This window comes from Muscardinus avellanarius (genome assembly GCF_963383645.1).
Source record: "Muscardinus avellanarius genome assembly, chromosome: 5".
In the NCBI taxonomy this organism is placed as follows: Eukaryota; Metazoa; Chordata; class Mammalia; order Rodentia; family Gliridae; genus Muscardinus; species Muscardinus avellanarius.
Window position 1 is genome coordinate 88,501,537 of NC_137790.1, and position 18,073 is coordinate 88,519,609.

General features: G+C 41.9%; 1 protein-coding gene across 1 annotated transcript in view; it reads left to right on the forward strand.

The window, feature by feature from the left end:
• LOC308263384 (UPF0524 protein C3orf70 homolog) overlaps positions 1-17,799 on the forward strand; it is a gene marked incomplete at both ends in the record, with an annotated part of 79,332 nt that extends 61,533 nt beyond the window's left edge. Inside the window, one exon of the mRNA XM_080696385.1 lies at positions 17,243-17,799. Within this exon, the coding sequence (XP_080552511.1) occupies positions 17,243-17,799 (557 nt within the window). The remainder of the gene's footprint in view (positions 1-17,242) is intronic.
• Positions 17,800-18,073: the final 274 nt, after the last annotated feature.

Here is an 18,073-nt window from a genome sequence, read left to right on the forward strand (position 1 = left end):
TAATAGACCTAAATATAAATCTTAAGACTATAAACTTTTAGGAGAAAATCTGGGTCATTAAACCTCACAACATTGAAATTGGCAGTGATTTCTTGGTTATGATTTCAATGGCACAGGCAACAGAGGAGTATACAAACTCCCTAAAAAATAAAAAAAAATATTGTATATCCAAAGACAATGTAAACAGAGTTAACAGTTACTAATAGAATGGGATAAAATATTTCCAATTGCTATATCTGAAGGTATATTAATATTCCAACTAGAAATCCTAAAAATTAACAACAATAAAGGCAAACAATACCCTTTAGAGATAGGTAAAAGACTAACATAAATAATGAATCTCCACAGATAACCAATCTTAGTTGTCTGTTGGATGGAAAATCTTGTTTCTCTGGTTCTGGTGTGTGTTACCTATTTCTTCTTTGTAGTTAATCTCTTTGAGTATTTTCTCTAGTGCTGGTTTTGAAGACATGAATTCCTTCAGTTTCTGTTTTTCATGGAAGCTTCTTATTTCTCCATCTAATTTGATAGAAAGTTTTGCTGGGTAGGAAATTTTTGGCTGGAAGTTGTTTTCTTTCAGAATTGGGAATATGTTACTCCAAGCCCTTCTGGCTCTCATAACTTGGTTTGGGAAGTCTGGAGTGATTCTAATTGGTTTGCCTCTGAATGTCACTTGGCCCTTTGCTTTTGTTGCTTATATATTCTTGATTAAAGTCCCTTATCAGATATATGATTTGCAGACATTTTCTTTCTTCTTTGTATTGTCCTTTTATTTTCTCCATGGTATCATCCGAAACACAAAGATTTTTTTTTCTTTATTTTGAAACAGAGTCTCACTGAGTTGCAAAAGGCCTCACTAAGTAGCTGAGGCTGTCCACAAACTGTAATCTTCCTGTTTCAGCCTCACAAATGCTGGGATTACACTATGCCCAGCCACAAAGATTTTTGATGGAGTGAAATTTATTTTTTCTTTTATGCATGTTTTTAGTGTCAGGTCCAAAAAAAGAAAACATTGCCTAATTCAAGATCAGAAAGATTTATTACTATGTCTAAGCATTAAATAGTTATAGCTCTTATGTTTAGATCTGTGATACATTTTTCTTTAATTTTTTTATTTTTTGGTGGTACTGGGGTTCCTGGAAACCCTTCTACCTCTGGGCTACACTCTCAGACCTATTTTTTTAAATATATACGATATATATATATATGTAAAATTTGGAAACAGGGTCTCTTAAACCAGCGAGGCTGGCTTCTGACTGTGCGATCCTCTTGTCTTGCCTCCCAAGTGCAGGGATTACAAGTGTGTGGATTACAAGCGTGTGTCAGCATGCCCAGCTCTATTTTTCTTTTTCTTTTTTTCTTTCTTTCTTTTTTTTTTTTTTTGTGGTACTAGGGATGAAACTCAAGGGCTTTCTGCTTCCAAGCTATACCACCAGCCCCATTTTTTATTCTTTATATTGAAACAGGGTCTCACTGAGTTGTAAAGGGCCTACGTAGCTGAGGCTATTTGCGATTGCAAGCCTCCTGTCTCAGCCTCCCTAATGCTGGGATTACAACTGTGATCTATTTTGAGTTAATTTTTGTTCCTGGCATGATGTCTTTTTTCTTTTGTACATGGATATTCAATTGTCTTATTGACTACTTAGTATATTGAACACACAGGCTTGTTATAAAAATTGTTTGGTGTATCTGATAGTTTTAATATCTACCAGTTCTTTGTCAATTCTGGGTAGATTTTGGTTAATTGATATTTTCCATATTATAGGCTAGTGTTTTTTCCTCATTTGCTGTGTCCGGTAATCTTTAGTTACCAACATTATAATCTTTACTTTGTTGGTTAATAGATACTTTTGTATTCCCATGAACATTTTTGAGCTTTGTTCTGGGATGCAGTTAGTTGCAAACAGTTTGATCCTTCCAGGTTTTGCTTTTCTGGAATGTTAGGTGAGTCGGGAGTAATATTCACACTAGGGCTAAGTTTTTTCTCAATACTGAGGCGCAAGATATTCTCTAGTACTATCCTCAGTGCCTTGGGAATTGTTAAGCTTTTTTTTTTTTTTTTTTTTTAACTGGAATTGAACCCAGGGGCATTCTACTGAGATACACTCCCAGCCCTGTTTTTTTTTTTTTTTTAATTTTGAAACAGGGTCTCACTAAGTTACAGAGGGCCTCACTAAGTATCTGAGGCTGCTCGTGAACCTGGGATTATAAGGATGTGCCACCATGTCCGGCTGAATTGTAAGTTTTTAAAGTCAGCCTGGTGAAAACACTCCATGTGAGTGGTGGGCACATTTCAGATGATTCTTTCCCTAGCCTGTGTTAGTCTCCTCTTGTATATGTACTCTCCCTTATGCTAGTGAGTGCTTCTGACGCTCATTCCCTGGGCTTCTCTCTTTGTGCAGCTCCCTATTCTGTGGTACTCTTCTTCTTGGTCCTCAGCTTCATCTTCTCATTTCAGAGTGTTTTGGGCTTTGCTGGGGTTCCCTTTCTCTGTGCTTTGGCTAGGAAAACCTCAAGGTGGAAAGGTCGGGAACTTCAAGGCCTTCTTTAGTTTATCATTTCTCAGAGGCAGTGGCTTTTTCTCTGATATCCAGGGTTTTGAAAACCATTGTTTCAGGATATATATATATATATATATATATATATATATATATATATAATTTTCTGGTCCCTGTTACTCTGTCTTTTCCACAAGTGGAATTCTCAGGGATCACTTTTGGCCCCTGTTTTCTTTACATATCAAGTTATCAAGTCTTACAGAATTTTTTATTTTTTATTTTTTATTTATTTTTGTGGTACTGGGGATGGAACTCAGGGACATTCTACCTCTGAGCTATATCCCCAGCCCAATTTTTTATTCTTTATTTTGAAACAGGGTCTCACTAAGTTATGGAGGCCTCACTAAGTAGCTGATACTGGCTGTGAACCTGTGATCCTCCTGTCTCAGCCTCCCAAGTGCTGGGATTACAAGTGTGTGCCACCAGAATTTATTCTTTTTAAACTTGCTCCTTTGCCATTGATTCAGGCTCTTGTTCATTTCTTTCCTGCAACCTAAGTCATTTTCCTGATGCTTTAATCCTCCTCCCATAGTACCCATACTGTGGTCTTTCTAACACAAAAACATGTTCTGACATCTGGAACTCCCTATTCCCTACTAGATAGAAATTTCAGATCCAGTCTCTCTAACATAGCACATACAGCCTTTCTGTAAGCACATACGGCATGGTCTCTGCCCATCTCTCCAGACTCTTTTATTTCTCCTTCCCATGTACTCTGTTCATAGTCCCGTTATTACACTTGTCACACTGTATTAAAATAGTTACTTCTGGACTAATCTCTAAGATAGTTTCTAGGGTTGATCCTGGGCTATGTAGGATCAACCCTATATAAGAGGGATGCAGAATTTGAAATAGAACCACATGAATCCCAATATAAAAACTCAGACTACCTAGAGGAAAAAATCAGAAATTAGAGGAAAATATTTGAGGTACTTAACCTCATTTTCATTTCATGTTACCACATGGAATTGGAATTGCAGTCACATGCAAACACAACCAAAGTGAGATTGCAAAGAGTAAGATCTAAAACTGGTATTTAGAAATATTTAAGAGTCTTAAAATATTGGTAGCCAAAGCAAGTGGGGAAAATATGCTGATAATATTTAATAGAAAATCAAGGAAAGTATCTTAAAATAATCTATTAATGTATATAAATCTATCATTTTCATTACAGGAGAACTGAACTAGATGTAACTATATAATTTAGTCATTTTAGAATATATAATACATTTGCATGTTCACCCTTAAACGAAGGAAAATCGGGGCTTCTCAGTGCCTATGTATGTATGTTTGTTCCCTCCCTCCCTCCCTCCCTCTCTCTCTCCTTTCCTCCCTCCCTCCCTTTTTGTGGTACTGGAGATTGAACCCAGGGACATTTTGTCTCTGAGCTACACCCCCAGCCCTATTTTATTTTATTTTATTTTTTCTTTTCTTTTCTTTTTTTCTTTTTTTCTTTTCAGTACTAGAGTTGGAACCCAGGAACATTCTACCTCCTAGTTATGCCCTGGCCCTATTTTTTATTCTTTATTTTGAAACAGGGTCTCACTGAGTTGCAAAGGGTAGCTGAGGCTGTCCGTGAACATGGATCCTCCTGTCTCAGCCTCCCAAGTACTGGGATTACAAACGTGTGTCACCACACCACAAACAGGGTTTCCTAAGTTGTCAAGGCTGGCCGTGAACCTGCAGTCCTGCAGTCTCACTTCTCAAGTACTGGGATTCCAGGCCTGTGCCACCATGTCGGAATCAGTGTTGCTTCTTACCAACTGGCCCGTGGGCCATTTAAAGACAATGTAGAAAATTTCCTTTATGGGTTGTTTCATCAAGGAAAAAGAAGAGAGTTGAGTACATGCTTTTTGCCCATTAAAGGAAGTTCAAATTGGTTGTATTTTATTACATTGCCATGGCAATATCTTATCGTCAGAGCAGGCAAAATGAATCCCACTGTCTTATTGTTTTCCAGAGAAATGAGGGAGGGAGGAAGACTGGCAAGTTCAAATCTAGTGTGGACCAGCACGCTTGAGACCCAGGGAGCAGTGGTGTAGGTGAGGCCAGAGCAGTCCACTGGAGATTTCCCTCCTGGTCTGGAAACTGGTCTTGTTCTCTTCAGGCTTGGATGAGGCCCATTCATATTATGGATTGCAGGCTAATTACTCAAAGTTCACTGATTTAAATGTTAATCTAGTCTAAGAATACCCTCCAAGTTGATATAAAATGAATAACTAGTTGAGTTTACAAAAAATGTTTATTTTAAAGGAAGATGCATGACATTATTTTTTAATCCTTTGCAGTTTTATGGGAAAACAATACATTTTCTGAGTTATTGGCATTAACCAATGGAATCTAAGAGATACTTGTTTTGAACAGAATGTGTCCTTTTTTCAAGTAGAAGCAATAAAAGCCTTATTAATCTCTTTGTTTGAAACCATCAAGAAGCTCTCACCTGATATTTTAGAATCATGTTCTACAAAGGAAATCTTACTTGATTCTTTATTAGCAGCTTTAAAAAATCCCCTAATTGGTGTGCCACTTTGAAGACCAGCTGGGGATCTCTTTGAGCCAGCTATCTGCACATACAGTTTCCAGGATGGGTTTATTTGCTTGATTAGCCCAGGTAAACCCAGAGCAATGATACCTGGCTGTGCTCCGTCCTCGAGGCAGGGCTTGTGGCTTTGTTTTTCTGAAGGGTCATACTGCGCTGGTGGTCTCTTAAGAGACACTTTAAAAAATCTCATCAGATACATAGAAGAAATCTTATTTGGCCTTGAGAATCTGCATTGTCATAATACCAAATCTCCTTGATGTGCCAGCAGGCTAAAATCCTGAAAGCTATCTGTTCCAGCAGGCTAAAATCCTGAAAGCTATCTGTTAAAATCATAAGGTTCCACACACCCGATGTGACAAAGCTCCATAGTGCCCGTGGTGGTCCTCGATGTCTCTCGCGTGTCTTATATTCTGCACCAGTTTTCTCTAGAACGCCCCATGTAAACTAGGATTTCTTCTCTGTGATGGCTGATTTGGCTTTTCACGTCCCCTGTGTTTTATAGGCGGAGGTGCTCCCTCCCTGTCAGTCTTCCAAAACACTTTTATTCCAGGCTCTGAGTAAAGAGCTATATTATCCTTGGCCAGCCTCAGTGCTCTGCTCCCATTCATAAAATTGCTGAATGTTATTCCTGGTTATTGTGTGGAAATTTTCCACTCTGGAATTAAGATGTTCATTTATTATGAAAGCTGAATTAAATCTTTCTTCCCCTGCTTGATTTTTCAAGTAAAGCATTTTTAGTTTTATATGTCATTCTTTGGAGAGGGGCGAATAAAGTTATTCAGTAAGTTCTTTGTGGCTTTCTTAGCTCTTTTGACATTGTTAATATAGAAATATTCAAGTAGCAAAGGCTATGCTCTTTAAAACAATAGGTTTTAGAAGTCATTCTTCTAAAATCTTATTGATATTAAACTTAAATGTTAAAGTTAGCTCATCAATTTTTCTATTTTAAACATCCTGTTAATTGACATTTAATATATGATATTTAGTATTTATTAGTATAAGTCCAACTATATATACTAATTTCTTAGTGCTTATATTTTCTCAGTAGATGATCATAAAATCACTCCTACAAGAAATCCCACATATTATTCTTGGTCATTGAATCAGTTTGAGTCCAATAAGGAGATAGGGACAATGGAGTAGATTAAATGGAGAAGAAATTTAATAAAAAGTACTATTAAATGCTAAGAAATAAATGACTATGAGATATAAGGAAATTCTATGGTTCCCTAGGGTCTTGGGAAATTGCCTCAGGAAGAAGGACAAATTAGGAAAGAGTATTATCCCCCATCCCTGCCCCAAAGCTTCATTCACTCCAGAGAATGTAGTTCAGCCCACGTGATAGCAGGAATATTCGCTGGTTGTTCTGGACCATCCTGGTCTGCCAGTGCTTGGCAAGCAGAAGAGAGGTGTCTGGGGTGCATGTGGGGCAGGTGATCAGCGGCTGAGGCGAAGCTGAGAAGTGGGGCGGGCTCAGCGGGCAGGAGCCTTCACAGTGCCGGCTTTCCTGTGGTGGGCTCATCCTCAAGCCAGGCCAAGGGGAAGGTTGCCAGAAACTGGGAACACTGCTAGGGCCTCAGCAGGAAGAGCCCCTTCCTCCTGCAGTGTCCCTCCAGCACTTTCTCCTGAAAACATGTCACATCAGAAAAAGGCAACATGCCTAAAGAAATTCTGCCCATTTGGCAATGCATCTCTCCTATGGGTGTGACTTTGGAGCTGAGGCCATGAATTGACAGCTGGTGCACGTGCATCGTCTCACCATACTGTGGACTCGCTTTTTTTCTCTCTTTACTATTTAATGTCCACTATGAACTGACTCCCTTCATAGATTTATACCCTAACTACTGTGATGAAGAGGCAGTGAGTTTTGGTGTGATCATCTGAGCCCCCTTGTTCCCATTTGGTAGTAGTTAAGTGGATAGTGAAGTAGAGATATTATTTAATTGTTTAGTATGAAATTTGCTGTTTCTTACCCCTGTTTCTTGGGATTTCTTCAGTGGCATTGATTTCGAAGTTGGCCAGCCTAACCACAAGTCCAAGGTAAATCAGAGATAATTATTATGATTTATTGAAGAAAAAACCTAAGTATATTTTCCTTGATTATATTTGAAACTATAATTCACATATATAAATGTTATTTTCATTTTAAAATATCTTATAGATATTTAGAATTTGTTTCATCATTATTGTGGCTGATTATTAATAATAAAGTCCCATATTAGTTTATATAACTTTGAACATGAAGTGCTTGAGTAATGAACAGACATGTTACTTACAAAATAACCTTTGACAAAGTTACTTAAAAAAAACTTTAAAGCCAGGCATGGTGGTACACACTTGTAATCCCAGCATTCGGGAGGCTGCAACTGGAGGATCACGGTTCGCAGACAGCCTCAGCTATTTAGTGAGGTCCCTTGCAAATCAGTGAGACCCAGTTTCAAAATAAAGAATTAAAAATGGGGCTGAGGGTATACCTCAGAGGTAGAATGCCCCTGGGTTCCATCTCTAGTACCGAAAAAAAAAAAAAAAACAAAAACTTTAGAAGCCGGAAATGGTGCCGCACACCTATAATCTTACTACTTGAGAGTCTGAGCCAGGAGGATCACAGGTTTGTAGCCAGTCTTAGCAATTTAGCGAGGCTCCCTGCAACCTAGTGAGAACTTGTTTCAAAATAAAAAGTAATAAAATAGGATGGGGATGTATCTTTGAGGCAGAATGCCCTTGGGTTCAATCCCCAGTACAAAAACGACAAAAAACAAAATCTTAGAACTGGGCAAGGTGGCGCATATTTGTAATCTCAACACTTGGAAGACTGAGGCAGGAGCTGCAGTTTCAAGACCAGCCTCAGCAACCTAACAAGACCTTGTTTCAAAACCATCAAGCAAGAAAGCAAACAACAGAAAAGGACTGGAAGTATAGCCTGGAGGTAGAAAGCACCAGGATTCAATTCCTAGTACCCACACACATAAAAAGACATTTTCTGAGTTCCCGCTGAGCCCGCCTGCTAATAAGCACAGATAATTCAGGTGCTTCAAGATCTTATATTCATAGATCACCTTTGTCTAGTTAGCATCTTTCCTTGTAAGTTCCTGAACTTTTCAACCCTAGATCAATAAATAAACACGACAGATGTCTTACACCCTTTGCTTTAGTTTGTCAGCAGTATCTTTCCATGGGATATAGGGCTGCTAGTGTGTTTGGGATCTGTAGAACTCTACAGTGGTGTGCTAGCAGAGGGGTAGAAAGCCATGCCAGAATTGTTATGCTTGGAGTTCTCACCTTTTACACTCCCCACACACAGGGATTTCTTTGTTCCCAAATGGACTTTTCCAACTGCAGTTTTAGAAATCTGTTATCTCAGCCAGGCGTGGTGGTGCACACTTTTAATACCAGTACTTGAGGGGCTGAGATGGGAGGATCCCGGTTAGCAGCCAGCTTCAGGTACTTAGTGAGGCCTTCTACAACTTAGGCCCTGTTTCAAAATAAAGAATAAAAAATATAGGGATGGATCGCCAGGCGTGGTGGCACACGCTTATGATCCCTGCGCTTGGGAGGCAGAGACAGGAGGATTGCGCAGGTTCAAAGCCAGCCTCGCTGGCTTAAGAGACCCTGTTTCCAAATAAAATATAAAATAGGTCTGGGAGTATAGCCCAGAGGTAGAAGGATTCCATCCCCAGTACCACACACACACACACACACAAGAAATAGGGCTAGGTGGTGTAACTCAGAGGTAGAATGCCTGTGGGTTCCATTCTCAGTACTGGAAAAAAAAATCTGTTGTTTCAGTCCATATGTAATGATTTTTGCAGAGAAAGGTAGGAAACTGAGGTCATCTCATAAATGTCTGTAAGTTAAAAACTTATTACAAAAAAATAACACTTTTTAAAATTAACTGTCGCCCGGCGTGGTGGCGCACGCTTGTAATCCCCACGCTTGGGAGGCAGAAACAGGAGAATCACGCAGTCAAAGCCAGCCTTGCTGGCTTAAGAGACCCTGTTTACAAATAAAAATATAAAAATAGGGCTGAGAGTGTAGCCCAGAAGTAGAAGGGCTTCCAGGAACCCCAGTACCACCAAAAAAGATAAAATAAAATAAAATTAACTGTTAGAGGGTTTTTTTCTCACCTCATAGTGATGGTGGCTTTGACAGTCAGCCACTTGCCTTCCCATTTATTCCTCTTTTCCTCCATCACATTTCTGAGTGTTTTCCTGTGCTGCAGATTGCAGACACGCACTCCATTCTGGCTGGGTCTCTGTGCCCTGCCAGCAGCCATCGTTTCTCTCAACATATAGTTTTCAAGCTTTATGCCACCCCAGTGACCCATCCTGGGGAGACGCTCTCTCAGCTCTGTTTCTAACCAATTACTATCTTCCACTAGCGCTGCGGAGTCACTCCCAGCAGATAAGTAGGACTTTCTAGGTTAAGTGAAATAGGTAGACATATACAGTTCATATGACCTAAAAGAAACTGGACACCTATAAGATTTCCCACCCTTTCCCCCTCTCACACACAGCATGTCCTGTTTTAGTTAAACCTGCATGGCAGAATGACTCTAAACTCTGGCCCTAGAAGGGACCTCTTTGAACTGCAGTTGCCTGTGTCTTCTGGGTTCAAGGAGTGTCCTTGTGCCAATTTGTGGAACAGAGTGACTCTTACTGTATCTGACCTCACACGACAGGAGAGGGTTTTTTTCTCTTTCCGGAGTATCTGGGCGATGTGTCTAGTCTTGGTCATAGGGAGCCGTGGCGCGGGTCAGGCTGCTCACCTCGCCCGCCCTCCTAACACCCCGCACCTCTTCCCCAGTGTGTGTTTGCACAAGGCACATCACTGTCTCTTAGCAAGTCCCGGCTCTCAGTTTTCATTCCATGGTTGCTGTGGAGCCTTCCCCAAATCTTTTAACCCTCAGTTTTTCCTGAACGACTATACTACACAGACTCTGCCCACAATTCGGTATTTTTCTTCCTCTGTGTTCACAGATGTTTGTGTGACCCAAGCTGGATTGTAAGTGGGGTGCATTTTATATTTTCCCTCTTCATTCTGTTTGTTCACTGGCAGTTTCTTATTAAAATACACAAGAGGTTTTTGCATATATCTATCCCTTAAAACAGAAAAGTTGGGCTCAGGTAATACTAAACATGGTTTAAAAATTATACATCTATCATTCTCTCCTTTCCATTTGGCTGCAGCAAATTCATAAGTGAGTGAGGCAGATAGCTTTTCTATTTTTGGCTTATGGTACTTACAGAAATGTTCTTTTTAAGGCAAGTCTCGCTGTACCTGCTGCCATACTCCAGGGTGTTGAGCTGTGGCCTGGAGCTGTGTGGATTACAGAAGTCTCTTGGCAAAGGGCCCTCCCTGCACAGTTACTTGGTGGTCCTTCCCCTCCTTCACTCCATCTCTTACCCATGTGGCTCAAGTCAAGCCCTGAGGATGATCCTAGGAGAAGGGTACTTTGCATTAGCTTTGTTGGTGCCCATATAGTAAGAGAAGCAAGTGGGAGTGAAAATGAGCAAAAAGCAAATCAGACCATGGCACTTCTGTCCTTAAAACTGAGGAAAGGCTTTCTACCGTGTGAGCCCAGTGTCGGCAGGGCCTAGGGCCTGCGTGGTGCCGCCTCCACCACCCCATCACCCTGTACCCTTCCCCTGTGCCCCCGCCATGCCAGGCCTTTCCCTCTTTCTTGGCCTGATTAGCCCTACTCTCTCTCCTCAGGGATGTCTTCCCTGGCACCCCATCCAAATCAGGCATCCCAAATAATTTATTTTTGTGGCACTGGGGATGGAACCCAGGGGCATTCTGACTCTGAGCCCCCCCCCCGCCCCCCGTCCTATATTTTTATTCTTTACTTTGAAACAGGGTCTCACTAAGTAGCTGAGGCTGGATGCAAATGCGATCCTCCTGTCTCAGCCTCCCGAATACTGGGATTACAAGCGTGCGCCACCACGCCCGGCTTCAAATAATTTTTAATCACTGATTTTGCTTGTCTTTCCTATTACTTTTGCCTATCACTTTTAGTGGCTTGTAATTATGTATCTTTTTGTGTGCTCCTTTGTTTAAAGTATGAGTCCTGCCTTGAGTAGGCTCCAGGGGCTTAGGAGACAGTCATTTTGCTTGCTCTTTTGACCCATGTCCCTAGTGTACCCAGTACATAATTGAGGTTTAGTAATAATAGTTTGAAAAATGGGGTGAAAGCAGATGTAGGGCTTGGGGATAGGTGGCGAGGGTAGGGTGGCAGACGACTGGGTCAGAGGGGCGTTGACAGGAGGAGCTGAGTCAGGACGTTGGCTGCATTTGGTGTGTACCAGACTAGGCTGAAGGGCGACCTGGCAGGCTCTAGAGAGGCTCAGAGAGCCCTGCAGGTAGCTGTGCCTGCCGTAAGCAGAGTATGGAGTGTTTACAGCGTCCCAGCACTGAGTTAATCCTTAGAAGCATTTTCATGTTTAATCCTTCAACCACCCTTTGAAGTAGACAGCACTATCCACTCTTACACCGGGGAAGCTGAAAACAAGAGAACAGTAACAGCTTCATAAAGGTCAGACAGCCAGTGAGCAGCAGGGCTGGACGACCTCAGGTGTCTTTGACTGCACAGTCTCTGCTCTGACCCCTGGACCAGCCTCCTTCCGAAGGTGTCTCCTGTGTTTGCTCCCCCCCCACGCTGTGTGGCCAAGATCAGAACATCATGCTGAAGATCTGCAGCAGCCTCCTCGCAGCGCCTGTCTCTCCTCTTTGAGTCCAGCAGCATATGTGTACCAGAGCAAAGACTCTAAAGTCCTCTCCGTACCTACTGCCTCTGCCGGCCTCAGTGTCTGTCTTTAGCAGCTCACCTGTGCGCATCTAGGTTTTGAATGTGAGGCCCCACCTGGCCTCAGTCTCGCCCTCAGACTTCACTCTTAGTCTACTCTCTGAGCCCCCAATGCTCAACTGACACACCCCAGCTCTGAAACCAGTCTAGAACATTCTGCTCACTGTCCCACAACCCCGCTCAGCTCCTGAGAGCCAAGTCAGACCCTTCACTGGGCCTGGATTCCCGTCCCACTGCCCCTGAGCATCTAGATATTCCTACACATAGCTCTTTTTGTGGTACTGGGGATTGAAATGCCTTCTTTTATTTTGAAACAGGGTCTTGCTCTGTTACCACGTGCTGGCCTGCCTCAGTTTCCCAAGTACTGGGATTATAAGCATGTACTACCACATGTGGCTAGTTTATTCTTTTTCTACTTTTTAAAATTTTCTGTACAAACTTGAAAAATCCCAGAAGCATGGCTACATATGGCATTTCCTTTTATTTCCCTGCAGCAGCAGATACTCAGTAACTGTTTTAATGAGTAGATAAACCTTGCTTCTGGTGAGCTGCCTCATTACAGTGTTGCTCAATGTTAATAGGTTCCATCATGGTAAAGAAGTTATGCCCTTCTGAAATGAAGACACTTTGCAAATATTAGAAGAAAAAAAGGCCAACTCTCCAGCATATAGGTACAAGCAGACTTCTTAATAAGACCCTAAAACTCAGGAAATAACACCTAGAATCAATAAATAAGGTGGCATCACATTAAAAAGATTCTCCATAGCAAAGGGAGCATGAAGAGAGCTTTAGGAGAGGTTGGGTATGGCAGCCCCAACCTCAATACCCACCTCCAAATACCATCCTGCTGTGTACACAGTTCAGTTTATAGCATCACGCTTCAAGAAAGAAAAATAGAGCATTGGAGGAGAAGGGACCAGAGAAAGAAAGAGGCGCGCCAAGAGGAGAGACCAAAGAGTCTGAAGACACACAAGGAGGTGGGGGGAGATGGGTGATGGGACACAAGGGGCAGGTCCCCCCAGGTCCTCCAGCTCAGGACCAGAGATGGCGTGCGTGGATGCAGGACAGAGGGATCTTGGGGGACCTGGGGAATTACCCTCTCCTGTCTGCACAGTGCAGAGTAGACTGGAGATTTGTCTTTTCTATCTTGGCCAGAAGTTATTGATCTTAGCTGTGCATGGTGGGCAGTCAAGACATGCTTGTTGATTAAGTTCATTCCACCCAGTGAATTCTAGCCTAGTTACCACTCATCACAGCCACAGGAGGATCTTGGCAATTGATTCCTGCCTTCCAGAACCATCCTCAGAGCCAGAGGGAACAGGACTGTATGTAGTCCAGAGATGGAGGACTCAGAGGTAAAAACTGACTTTGAAACTTGTCCACCTCCTTGTGATCACTCTGCAGGCAAGAGAGGATTTTCCATATTAAGTTCCCCGCGTCCCTTCTCTCTCCTCTGCTCAAGCACGCCTTCTCTAATCCTGAGGCTGGAGGATTTGGAGGGGCCGTGGGGCCTGTCTCCTTTCCATCCACAATGCTTGAACACAGGGGTTCTGCCGTGCCAGCTATTAGATCTAACCTGCTTTCACCTCTGCCTAGCAAGCAGCAATACCTTCTGTTACATATGCAGAGAAATGGAGATGGTATATTTTAAACCAAGTTCTTTGGGTAGGTTGGCTGGGTTCTTGTTATTTATTTGTTTATTTACGTACTTACTTACTTATTTATTAATTATTTTGTGGTTCTGGGGATTGAACCCAGGGCATTCTGTGTCTGAGCTACACCTCCAGCCCTATTTTATCCTTATTTTGAAGCATGGTCTCACTAGGTTGATGAGAATCTCACTACTTGCTTAGGTTGTCCTCAACCCTCCTGTTTCTGCCTCTTAGGCACTAGGATTACAAGTATGTGCCACTATGCCTGGCTAATTTTTATTTTTATTTATTTTAATTTTTATTGGTGCATTATATTCATACATCATATTGGGGTAAAAAACTTGTGTGTAGAGACATGCACACATCACTGATTTAACCCCTACCCAATTCCCACCCCATTCGCTCCCCTTCCCTCCCTCCCTTGCTCAGCTTAGTGGTTGAATTTGATATGTTTAAGTACATTGTGTGTTTTAGAGATTTTCCTCTTCCCCCCTCCTTTCTCCTCCTTTAGGTTGTCTTGTTTGCTCCTTCGTAGGATTTTCTTTTTCATCTAGAGTTCCTCCTATGACCCAATTCTCCCTAACTCTCACATATTAGGGAAAGCATCTGATTTCTTATTTTTTGTGATTGACTAATCTCACTTAGCATAATGTCCTCCAGTTCCATCCATTTCCCTGAAAATGATGTAATTGAGGTTTTTTTTGATGGCTGAGTAAAATTCCATTGTGTACATATCCCACAGTTTTGTAATCCATTCATCTGTTGATGGACATCTTGGCTGGTTCCATAGTTTGGCTATGGTGAATTGTGTGGCTATGGTGAATTGTGCAGCTATGAACATAGATACACATGCATTAGTTTGGTAGTTTGGTTTCTTTTCTTTTGGGTAGATACCCAGAAGTGGTATTGCTGGATCAAATGGTAGATTTGTTCCCATAATTTATATTTTTTTCAGACCATAGAGTCTGTATGATATTTGTTCAGCTTTGGAGGCAGACCTGGGAACCCAAAGGTGTGTGTGTGTGTGTGTGTGTGTGTGTGTGTGTGTGTGTGTGTTACTAGAGATTGAACTCAGGAGCATTCTACCTCTGAGAAATATCCTCAGCCTTATTTTTATTTGAACAGGATCTCACTAAGTTGCTGAGAGCCTTGCTAATTTGCTGAGCTTGACTGTAAACCTGCCACCCTCCTGTTTCAGCCTCTCAAGTACTGGGATTATAGACACGCATCATCACACCCAGTTTACTTTTTATTTCGAAGCAAGGTCTCAGTAGGTTGATGAGAGTCTTACTACTTGCTGAGGCATTCCTCCAAACTGCGATCCTCTTGTCTAAGCCTCCCAAATACTGGGCTTACAGGCTTATGCCACAGCACCTTGCTAAGGTATGACAGTGTTCTGTGAGGCACTCCAGGATGAAACTGAAGATATTTTCAGAGTAACTTCATTACAAAGAAATCATGGAATCCAAGCTGCTTCTTTAAAAAAAAAAAAAAAACACAAGTAAAAAACCACACGCAGGCTGGGTTGGTTTGGGTAAATCACCAATAGTGCGCATAACTTATGGCGTTCTGTGTTGCTCACATTTCTGATCTGAAATTGTTATTTTCCCATGGCTTAATTAATACTAGAAAACCAAAGACAGTTTTTCTCACAAATGTGATCATGTACCAAGATTTCCAGTCTGACCAAGAAATCAGTGATATACACAGTGACTGCTAGTCAAAAGATGTTCATGAGGCTGCCATACACCAGTGATTCCTGGCTGGGAAGGGGCTGCAGCTCAGGGGATACTGGACAATGTCCAGCCACATTTCTCTTTATCTTGCTTGGGGAAGAGCTGCTACTGGTACCTACTGAGGGGCAGAGGCCAGGGTCGCCTCTGAGCACCCTACAATGTGTAGGATGGCCCACAACAGAGAATTACCTGGCCTAAAATACCAGTAGCACTAAGGTTAAAAAGCTCTGTCACCGATATGTGCAGAAGATACCACTCGGACGGATTGACAACAATTTCACCTAAACTGGGGAAACTCAAGGTGCCCACAGTAGTGCGACTGTCTCTGGGTTTGGGGAGGCTCTTTTCTCCCTTTTAGCTTTTTATTTTGAAATAATTTTAGATTTACAGACTGGGTACTTTTCATCTGTTTCCTTAGCCCTTGGCAAAATGAGAGGCTTTGCTAAGTGTAGAATAAAGTAAGGAGACTGAAGAAGGGGGACACGTTGGGACCAGATCCTTTTAGATTTCACTTCTGTGTAAACCGAGGAATGGTCCAGGGCTGAGGGCAGAGGGGAGGGTCTGGAGATGAGATGCTTGGTCTCCTAGAAGCACCCTGCAGGTTGCCCCATGTAAGGCTTGGGCTGCTGAGTTCCTGCACATTGGAGTCAGAGAAAAAGCCTCCTCAGCAGGCCTCTGATATCCTTGTGTCTAGAGAGGATCTTTACACCCTCAAGCTTGTCATGAAGAATGGCCAGGAAAACTCAGTAGTCCATTTCTTATTAAATATGTGTGTGTGTTCTGACTGAAACATGGAAACTTAGGGGCTGGGATGCTCAGTGATAGAGCGCATGCTCATTAGCCTGCCCAAAGCCCTGGGTTTAATTACCAGTTCCAGCGAGGGACGGCAGATTCAAGGCAGCCTCAGCAACTCAGTGAAACCCTGTTTCAAAAATAAAAAGCGGGCCGGGCGTGTTGGCGCACACTTGTAATCCCAGAGCTTGGGAGGCTGAAACAGGAGAATCGCACAGGTTTGAAGCCAGCCTCAGCTACTTAGTGAGGCTCTCAGCAATTTAGTGAGACCCTGTTTCCAAATAAAATATAAAATAGTTCTGGGAGTATAGCCCGGAGGTAGAAAGCCCCTGGGCTCCACCCCCAGTACCACAAAAATAAATAAATAAATAAAAAAAAGGGGTGGGAGTATAGCTCAGAGGTAGAATGCCTCAGATTCAATCTCCAGTACCCCTCACACCCCTAGTACCACAAACAAACTAAAAAAAAAAGGAAATGAAAACCATACATAGAAACATAGAAAGTGAATGTCTTTCATAATTCTTTTTCTTTGCATGGTGCTGAGAATTGAATCCAGGGGTGTTCTGCCACTAAGCTACACCCCCATCTTTTTGTTTTATTTTTGGAGACAGGGTTTTGCTAAGTTGGCTAGGCTGATCTCAGACTTGTGACCCTCCTGCCTCAGCCTCCTGACTTGCTGTGAGTATAGGTGTGTACCACTGCATCCATCTGTGTTCTTCCATAATTTTTATTATAATTTGGTATATTATAACATGTACATTAATTTATTGTTAAAGATAAAAAATAAACTAATTTTATAGTATACTATTTTACAAATTGTGATTTTACCCTACTAAAATCATGAATTTTCTTTTTTCCAGTATGATGAGTAAATCATTTAAAGTTATCTGTAAATTAAGGACTATAGTAACCATCTACTTACTTCAGAGCCATAGAAAACTCATAAGTAGGGATTAAAATTTAGAAAATATATTGAATTTCTTAGATGAAATTTATTATATACCATGCAGTATTTTAGTTGATTATAACAATGTTGAATGATTCTATCACTAGTTTCTGTCTAGATATTACTGAAATATTTTTAAGATAATTCTGTGTCCTCAGAACCATTATAGATAATATAGTTTGTGTATTTTAACTCTCTCTTTTGTGTTCCACAGGCAAATATGTGTACCAGCCCATGACTCCCGTGGAACAGCTCCCAAGCACTGAGATTCCTGCCCAGCCTCGGGAACCCACAAACACCATTCAGATCTCAGTCTCGCTCACCGAACACTTTTTGAAATTTGCATCTGTCTTCCAGCCTCCCCTCCCCCCGGACTCACCAAGGTACTGTATGATTTCAGATCTCTTCATTGACAACTATCAGGTGAAATGTATTAATGGGAAGATGTGCTATGTGCAGAAGCAGTCAGTGCCACATTCCCACAAGACGAGCCCTGAGGAGATCTCTGCACACAATGCCTTAATTTCAAAAGAGAGCAATACACCAAAAATAGACCACTGCTCTTCTCCCTCAAGTTCTGAGGACTCCGGGATCAATGCGATTGGGGCCCACTATGTGGAGTCTTGTGATGAGGACACAGAAGAAGGAGCAGAACTGAGTTCAGAGGAAGATTATAGTCCCGAGAGCAGCTGGGAACCGGATGAGTGTACCCTTCTCTCCCCGTCGCAGTCTGATCTGGAAGTGATTGAAACAATAGAAACCACCGTGTGAGAGTCCAGGCAAGAGCCCAGGCCTCTGATCCATGTGAGCTTTTTGTACTTTTGTCTGATGGATCCTTTTCCAGTGCTGTCGGATATTGGTATTTTCTACCCTTCCTCTACCAACCATAGCAGTTCCGTGGTCTACTGATTAGTGTCACTCTGATTAGTCTTTTAACCAAGACATTCTTTTTATTACAAATGGTTTTCTTTTGTACCTTGACTTACTTTCTATGTAGCATCTGGTGTCATGAATTATGACCCAGCCTTAATTTCACTGGGGACCT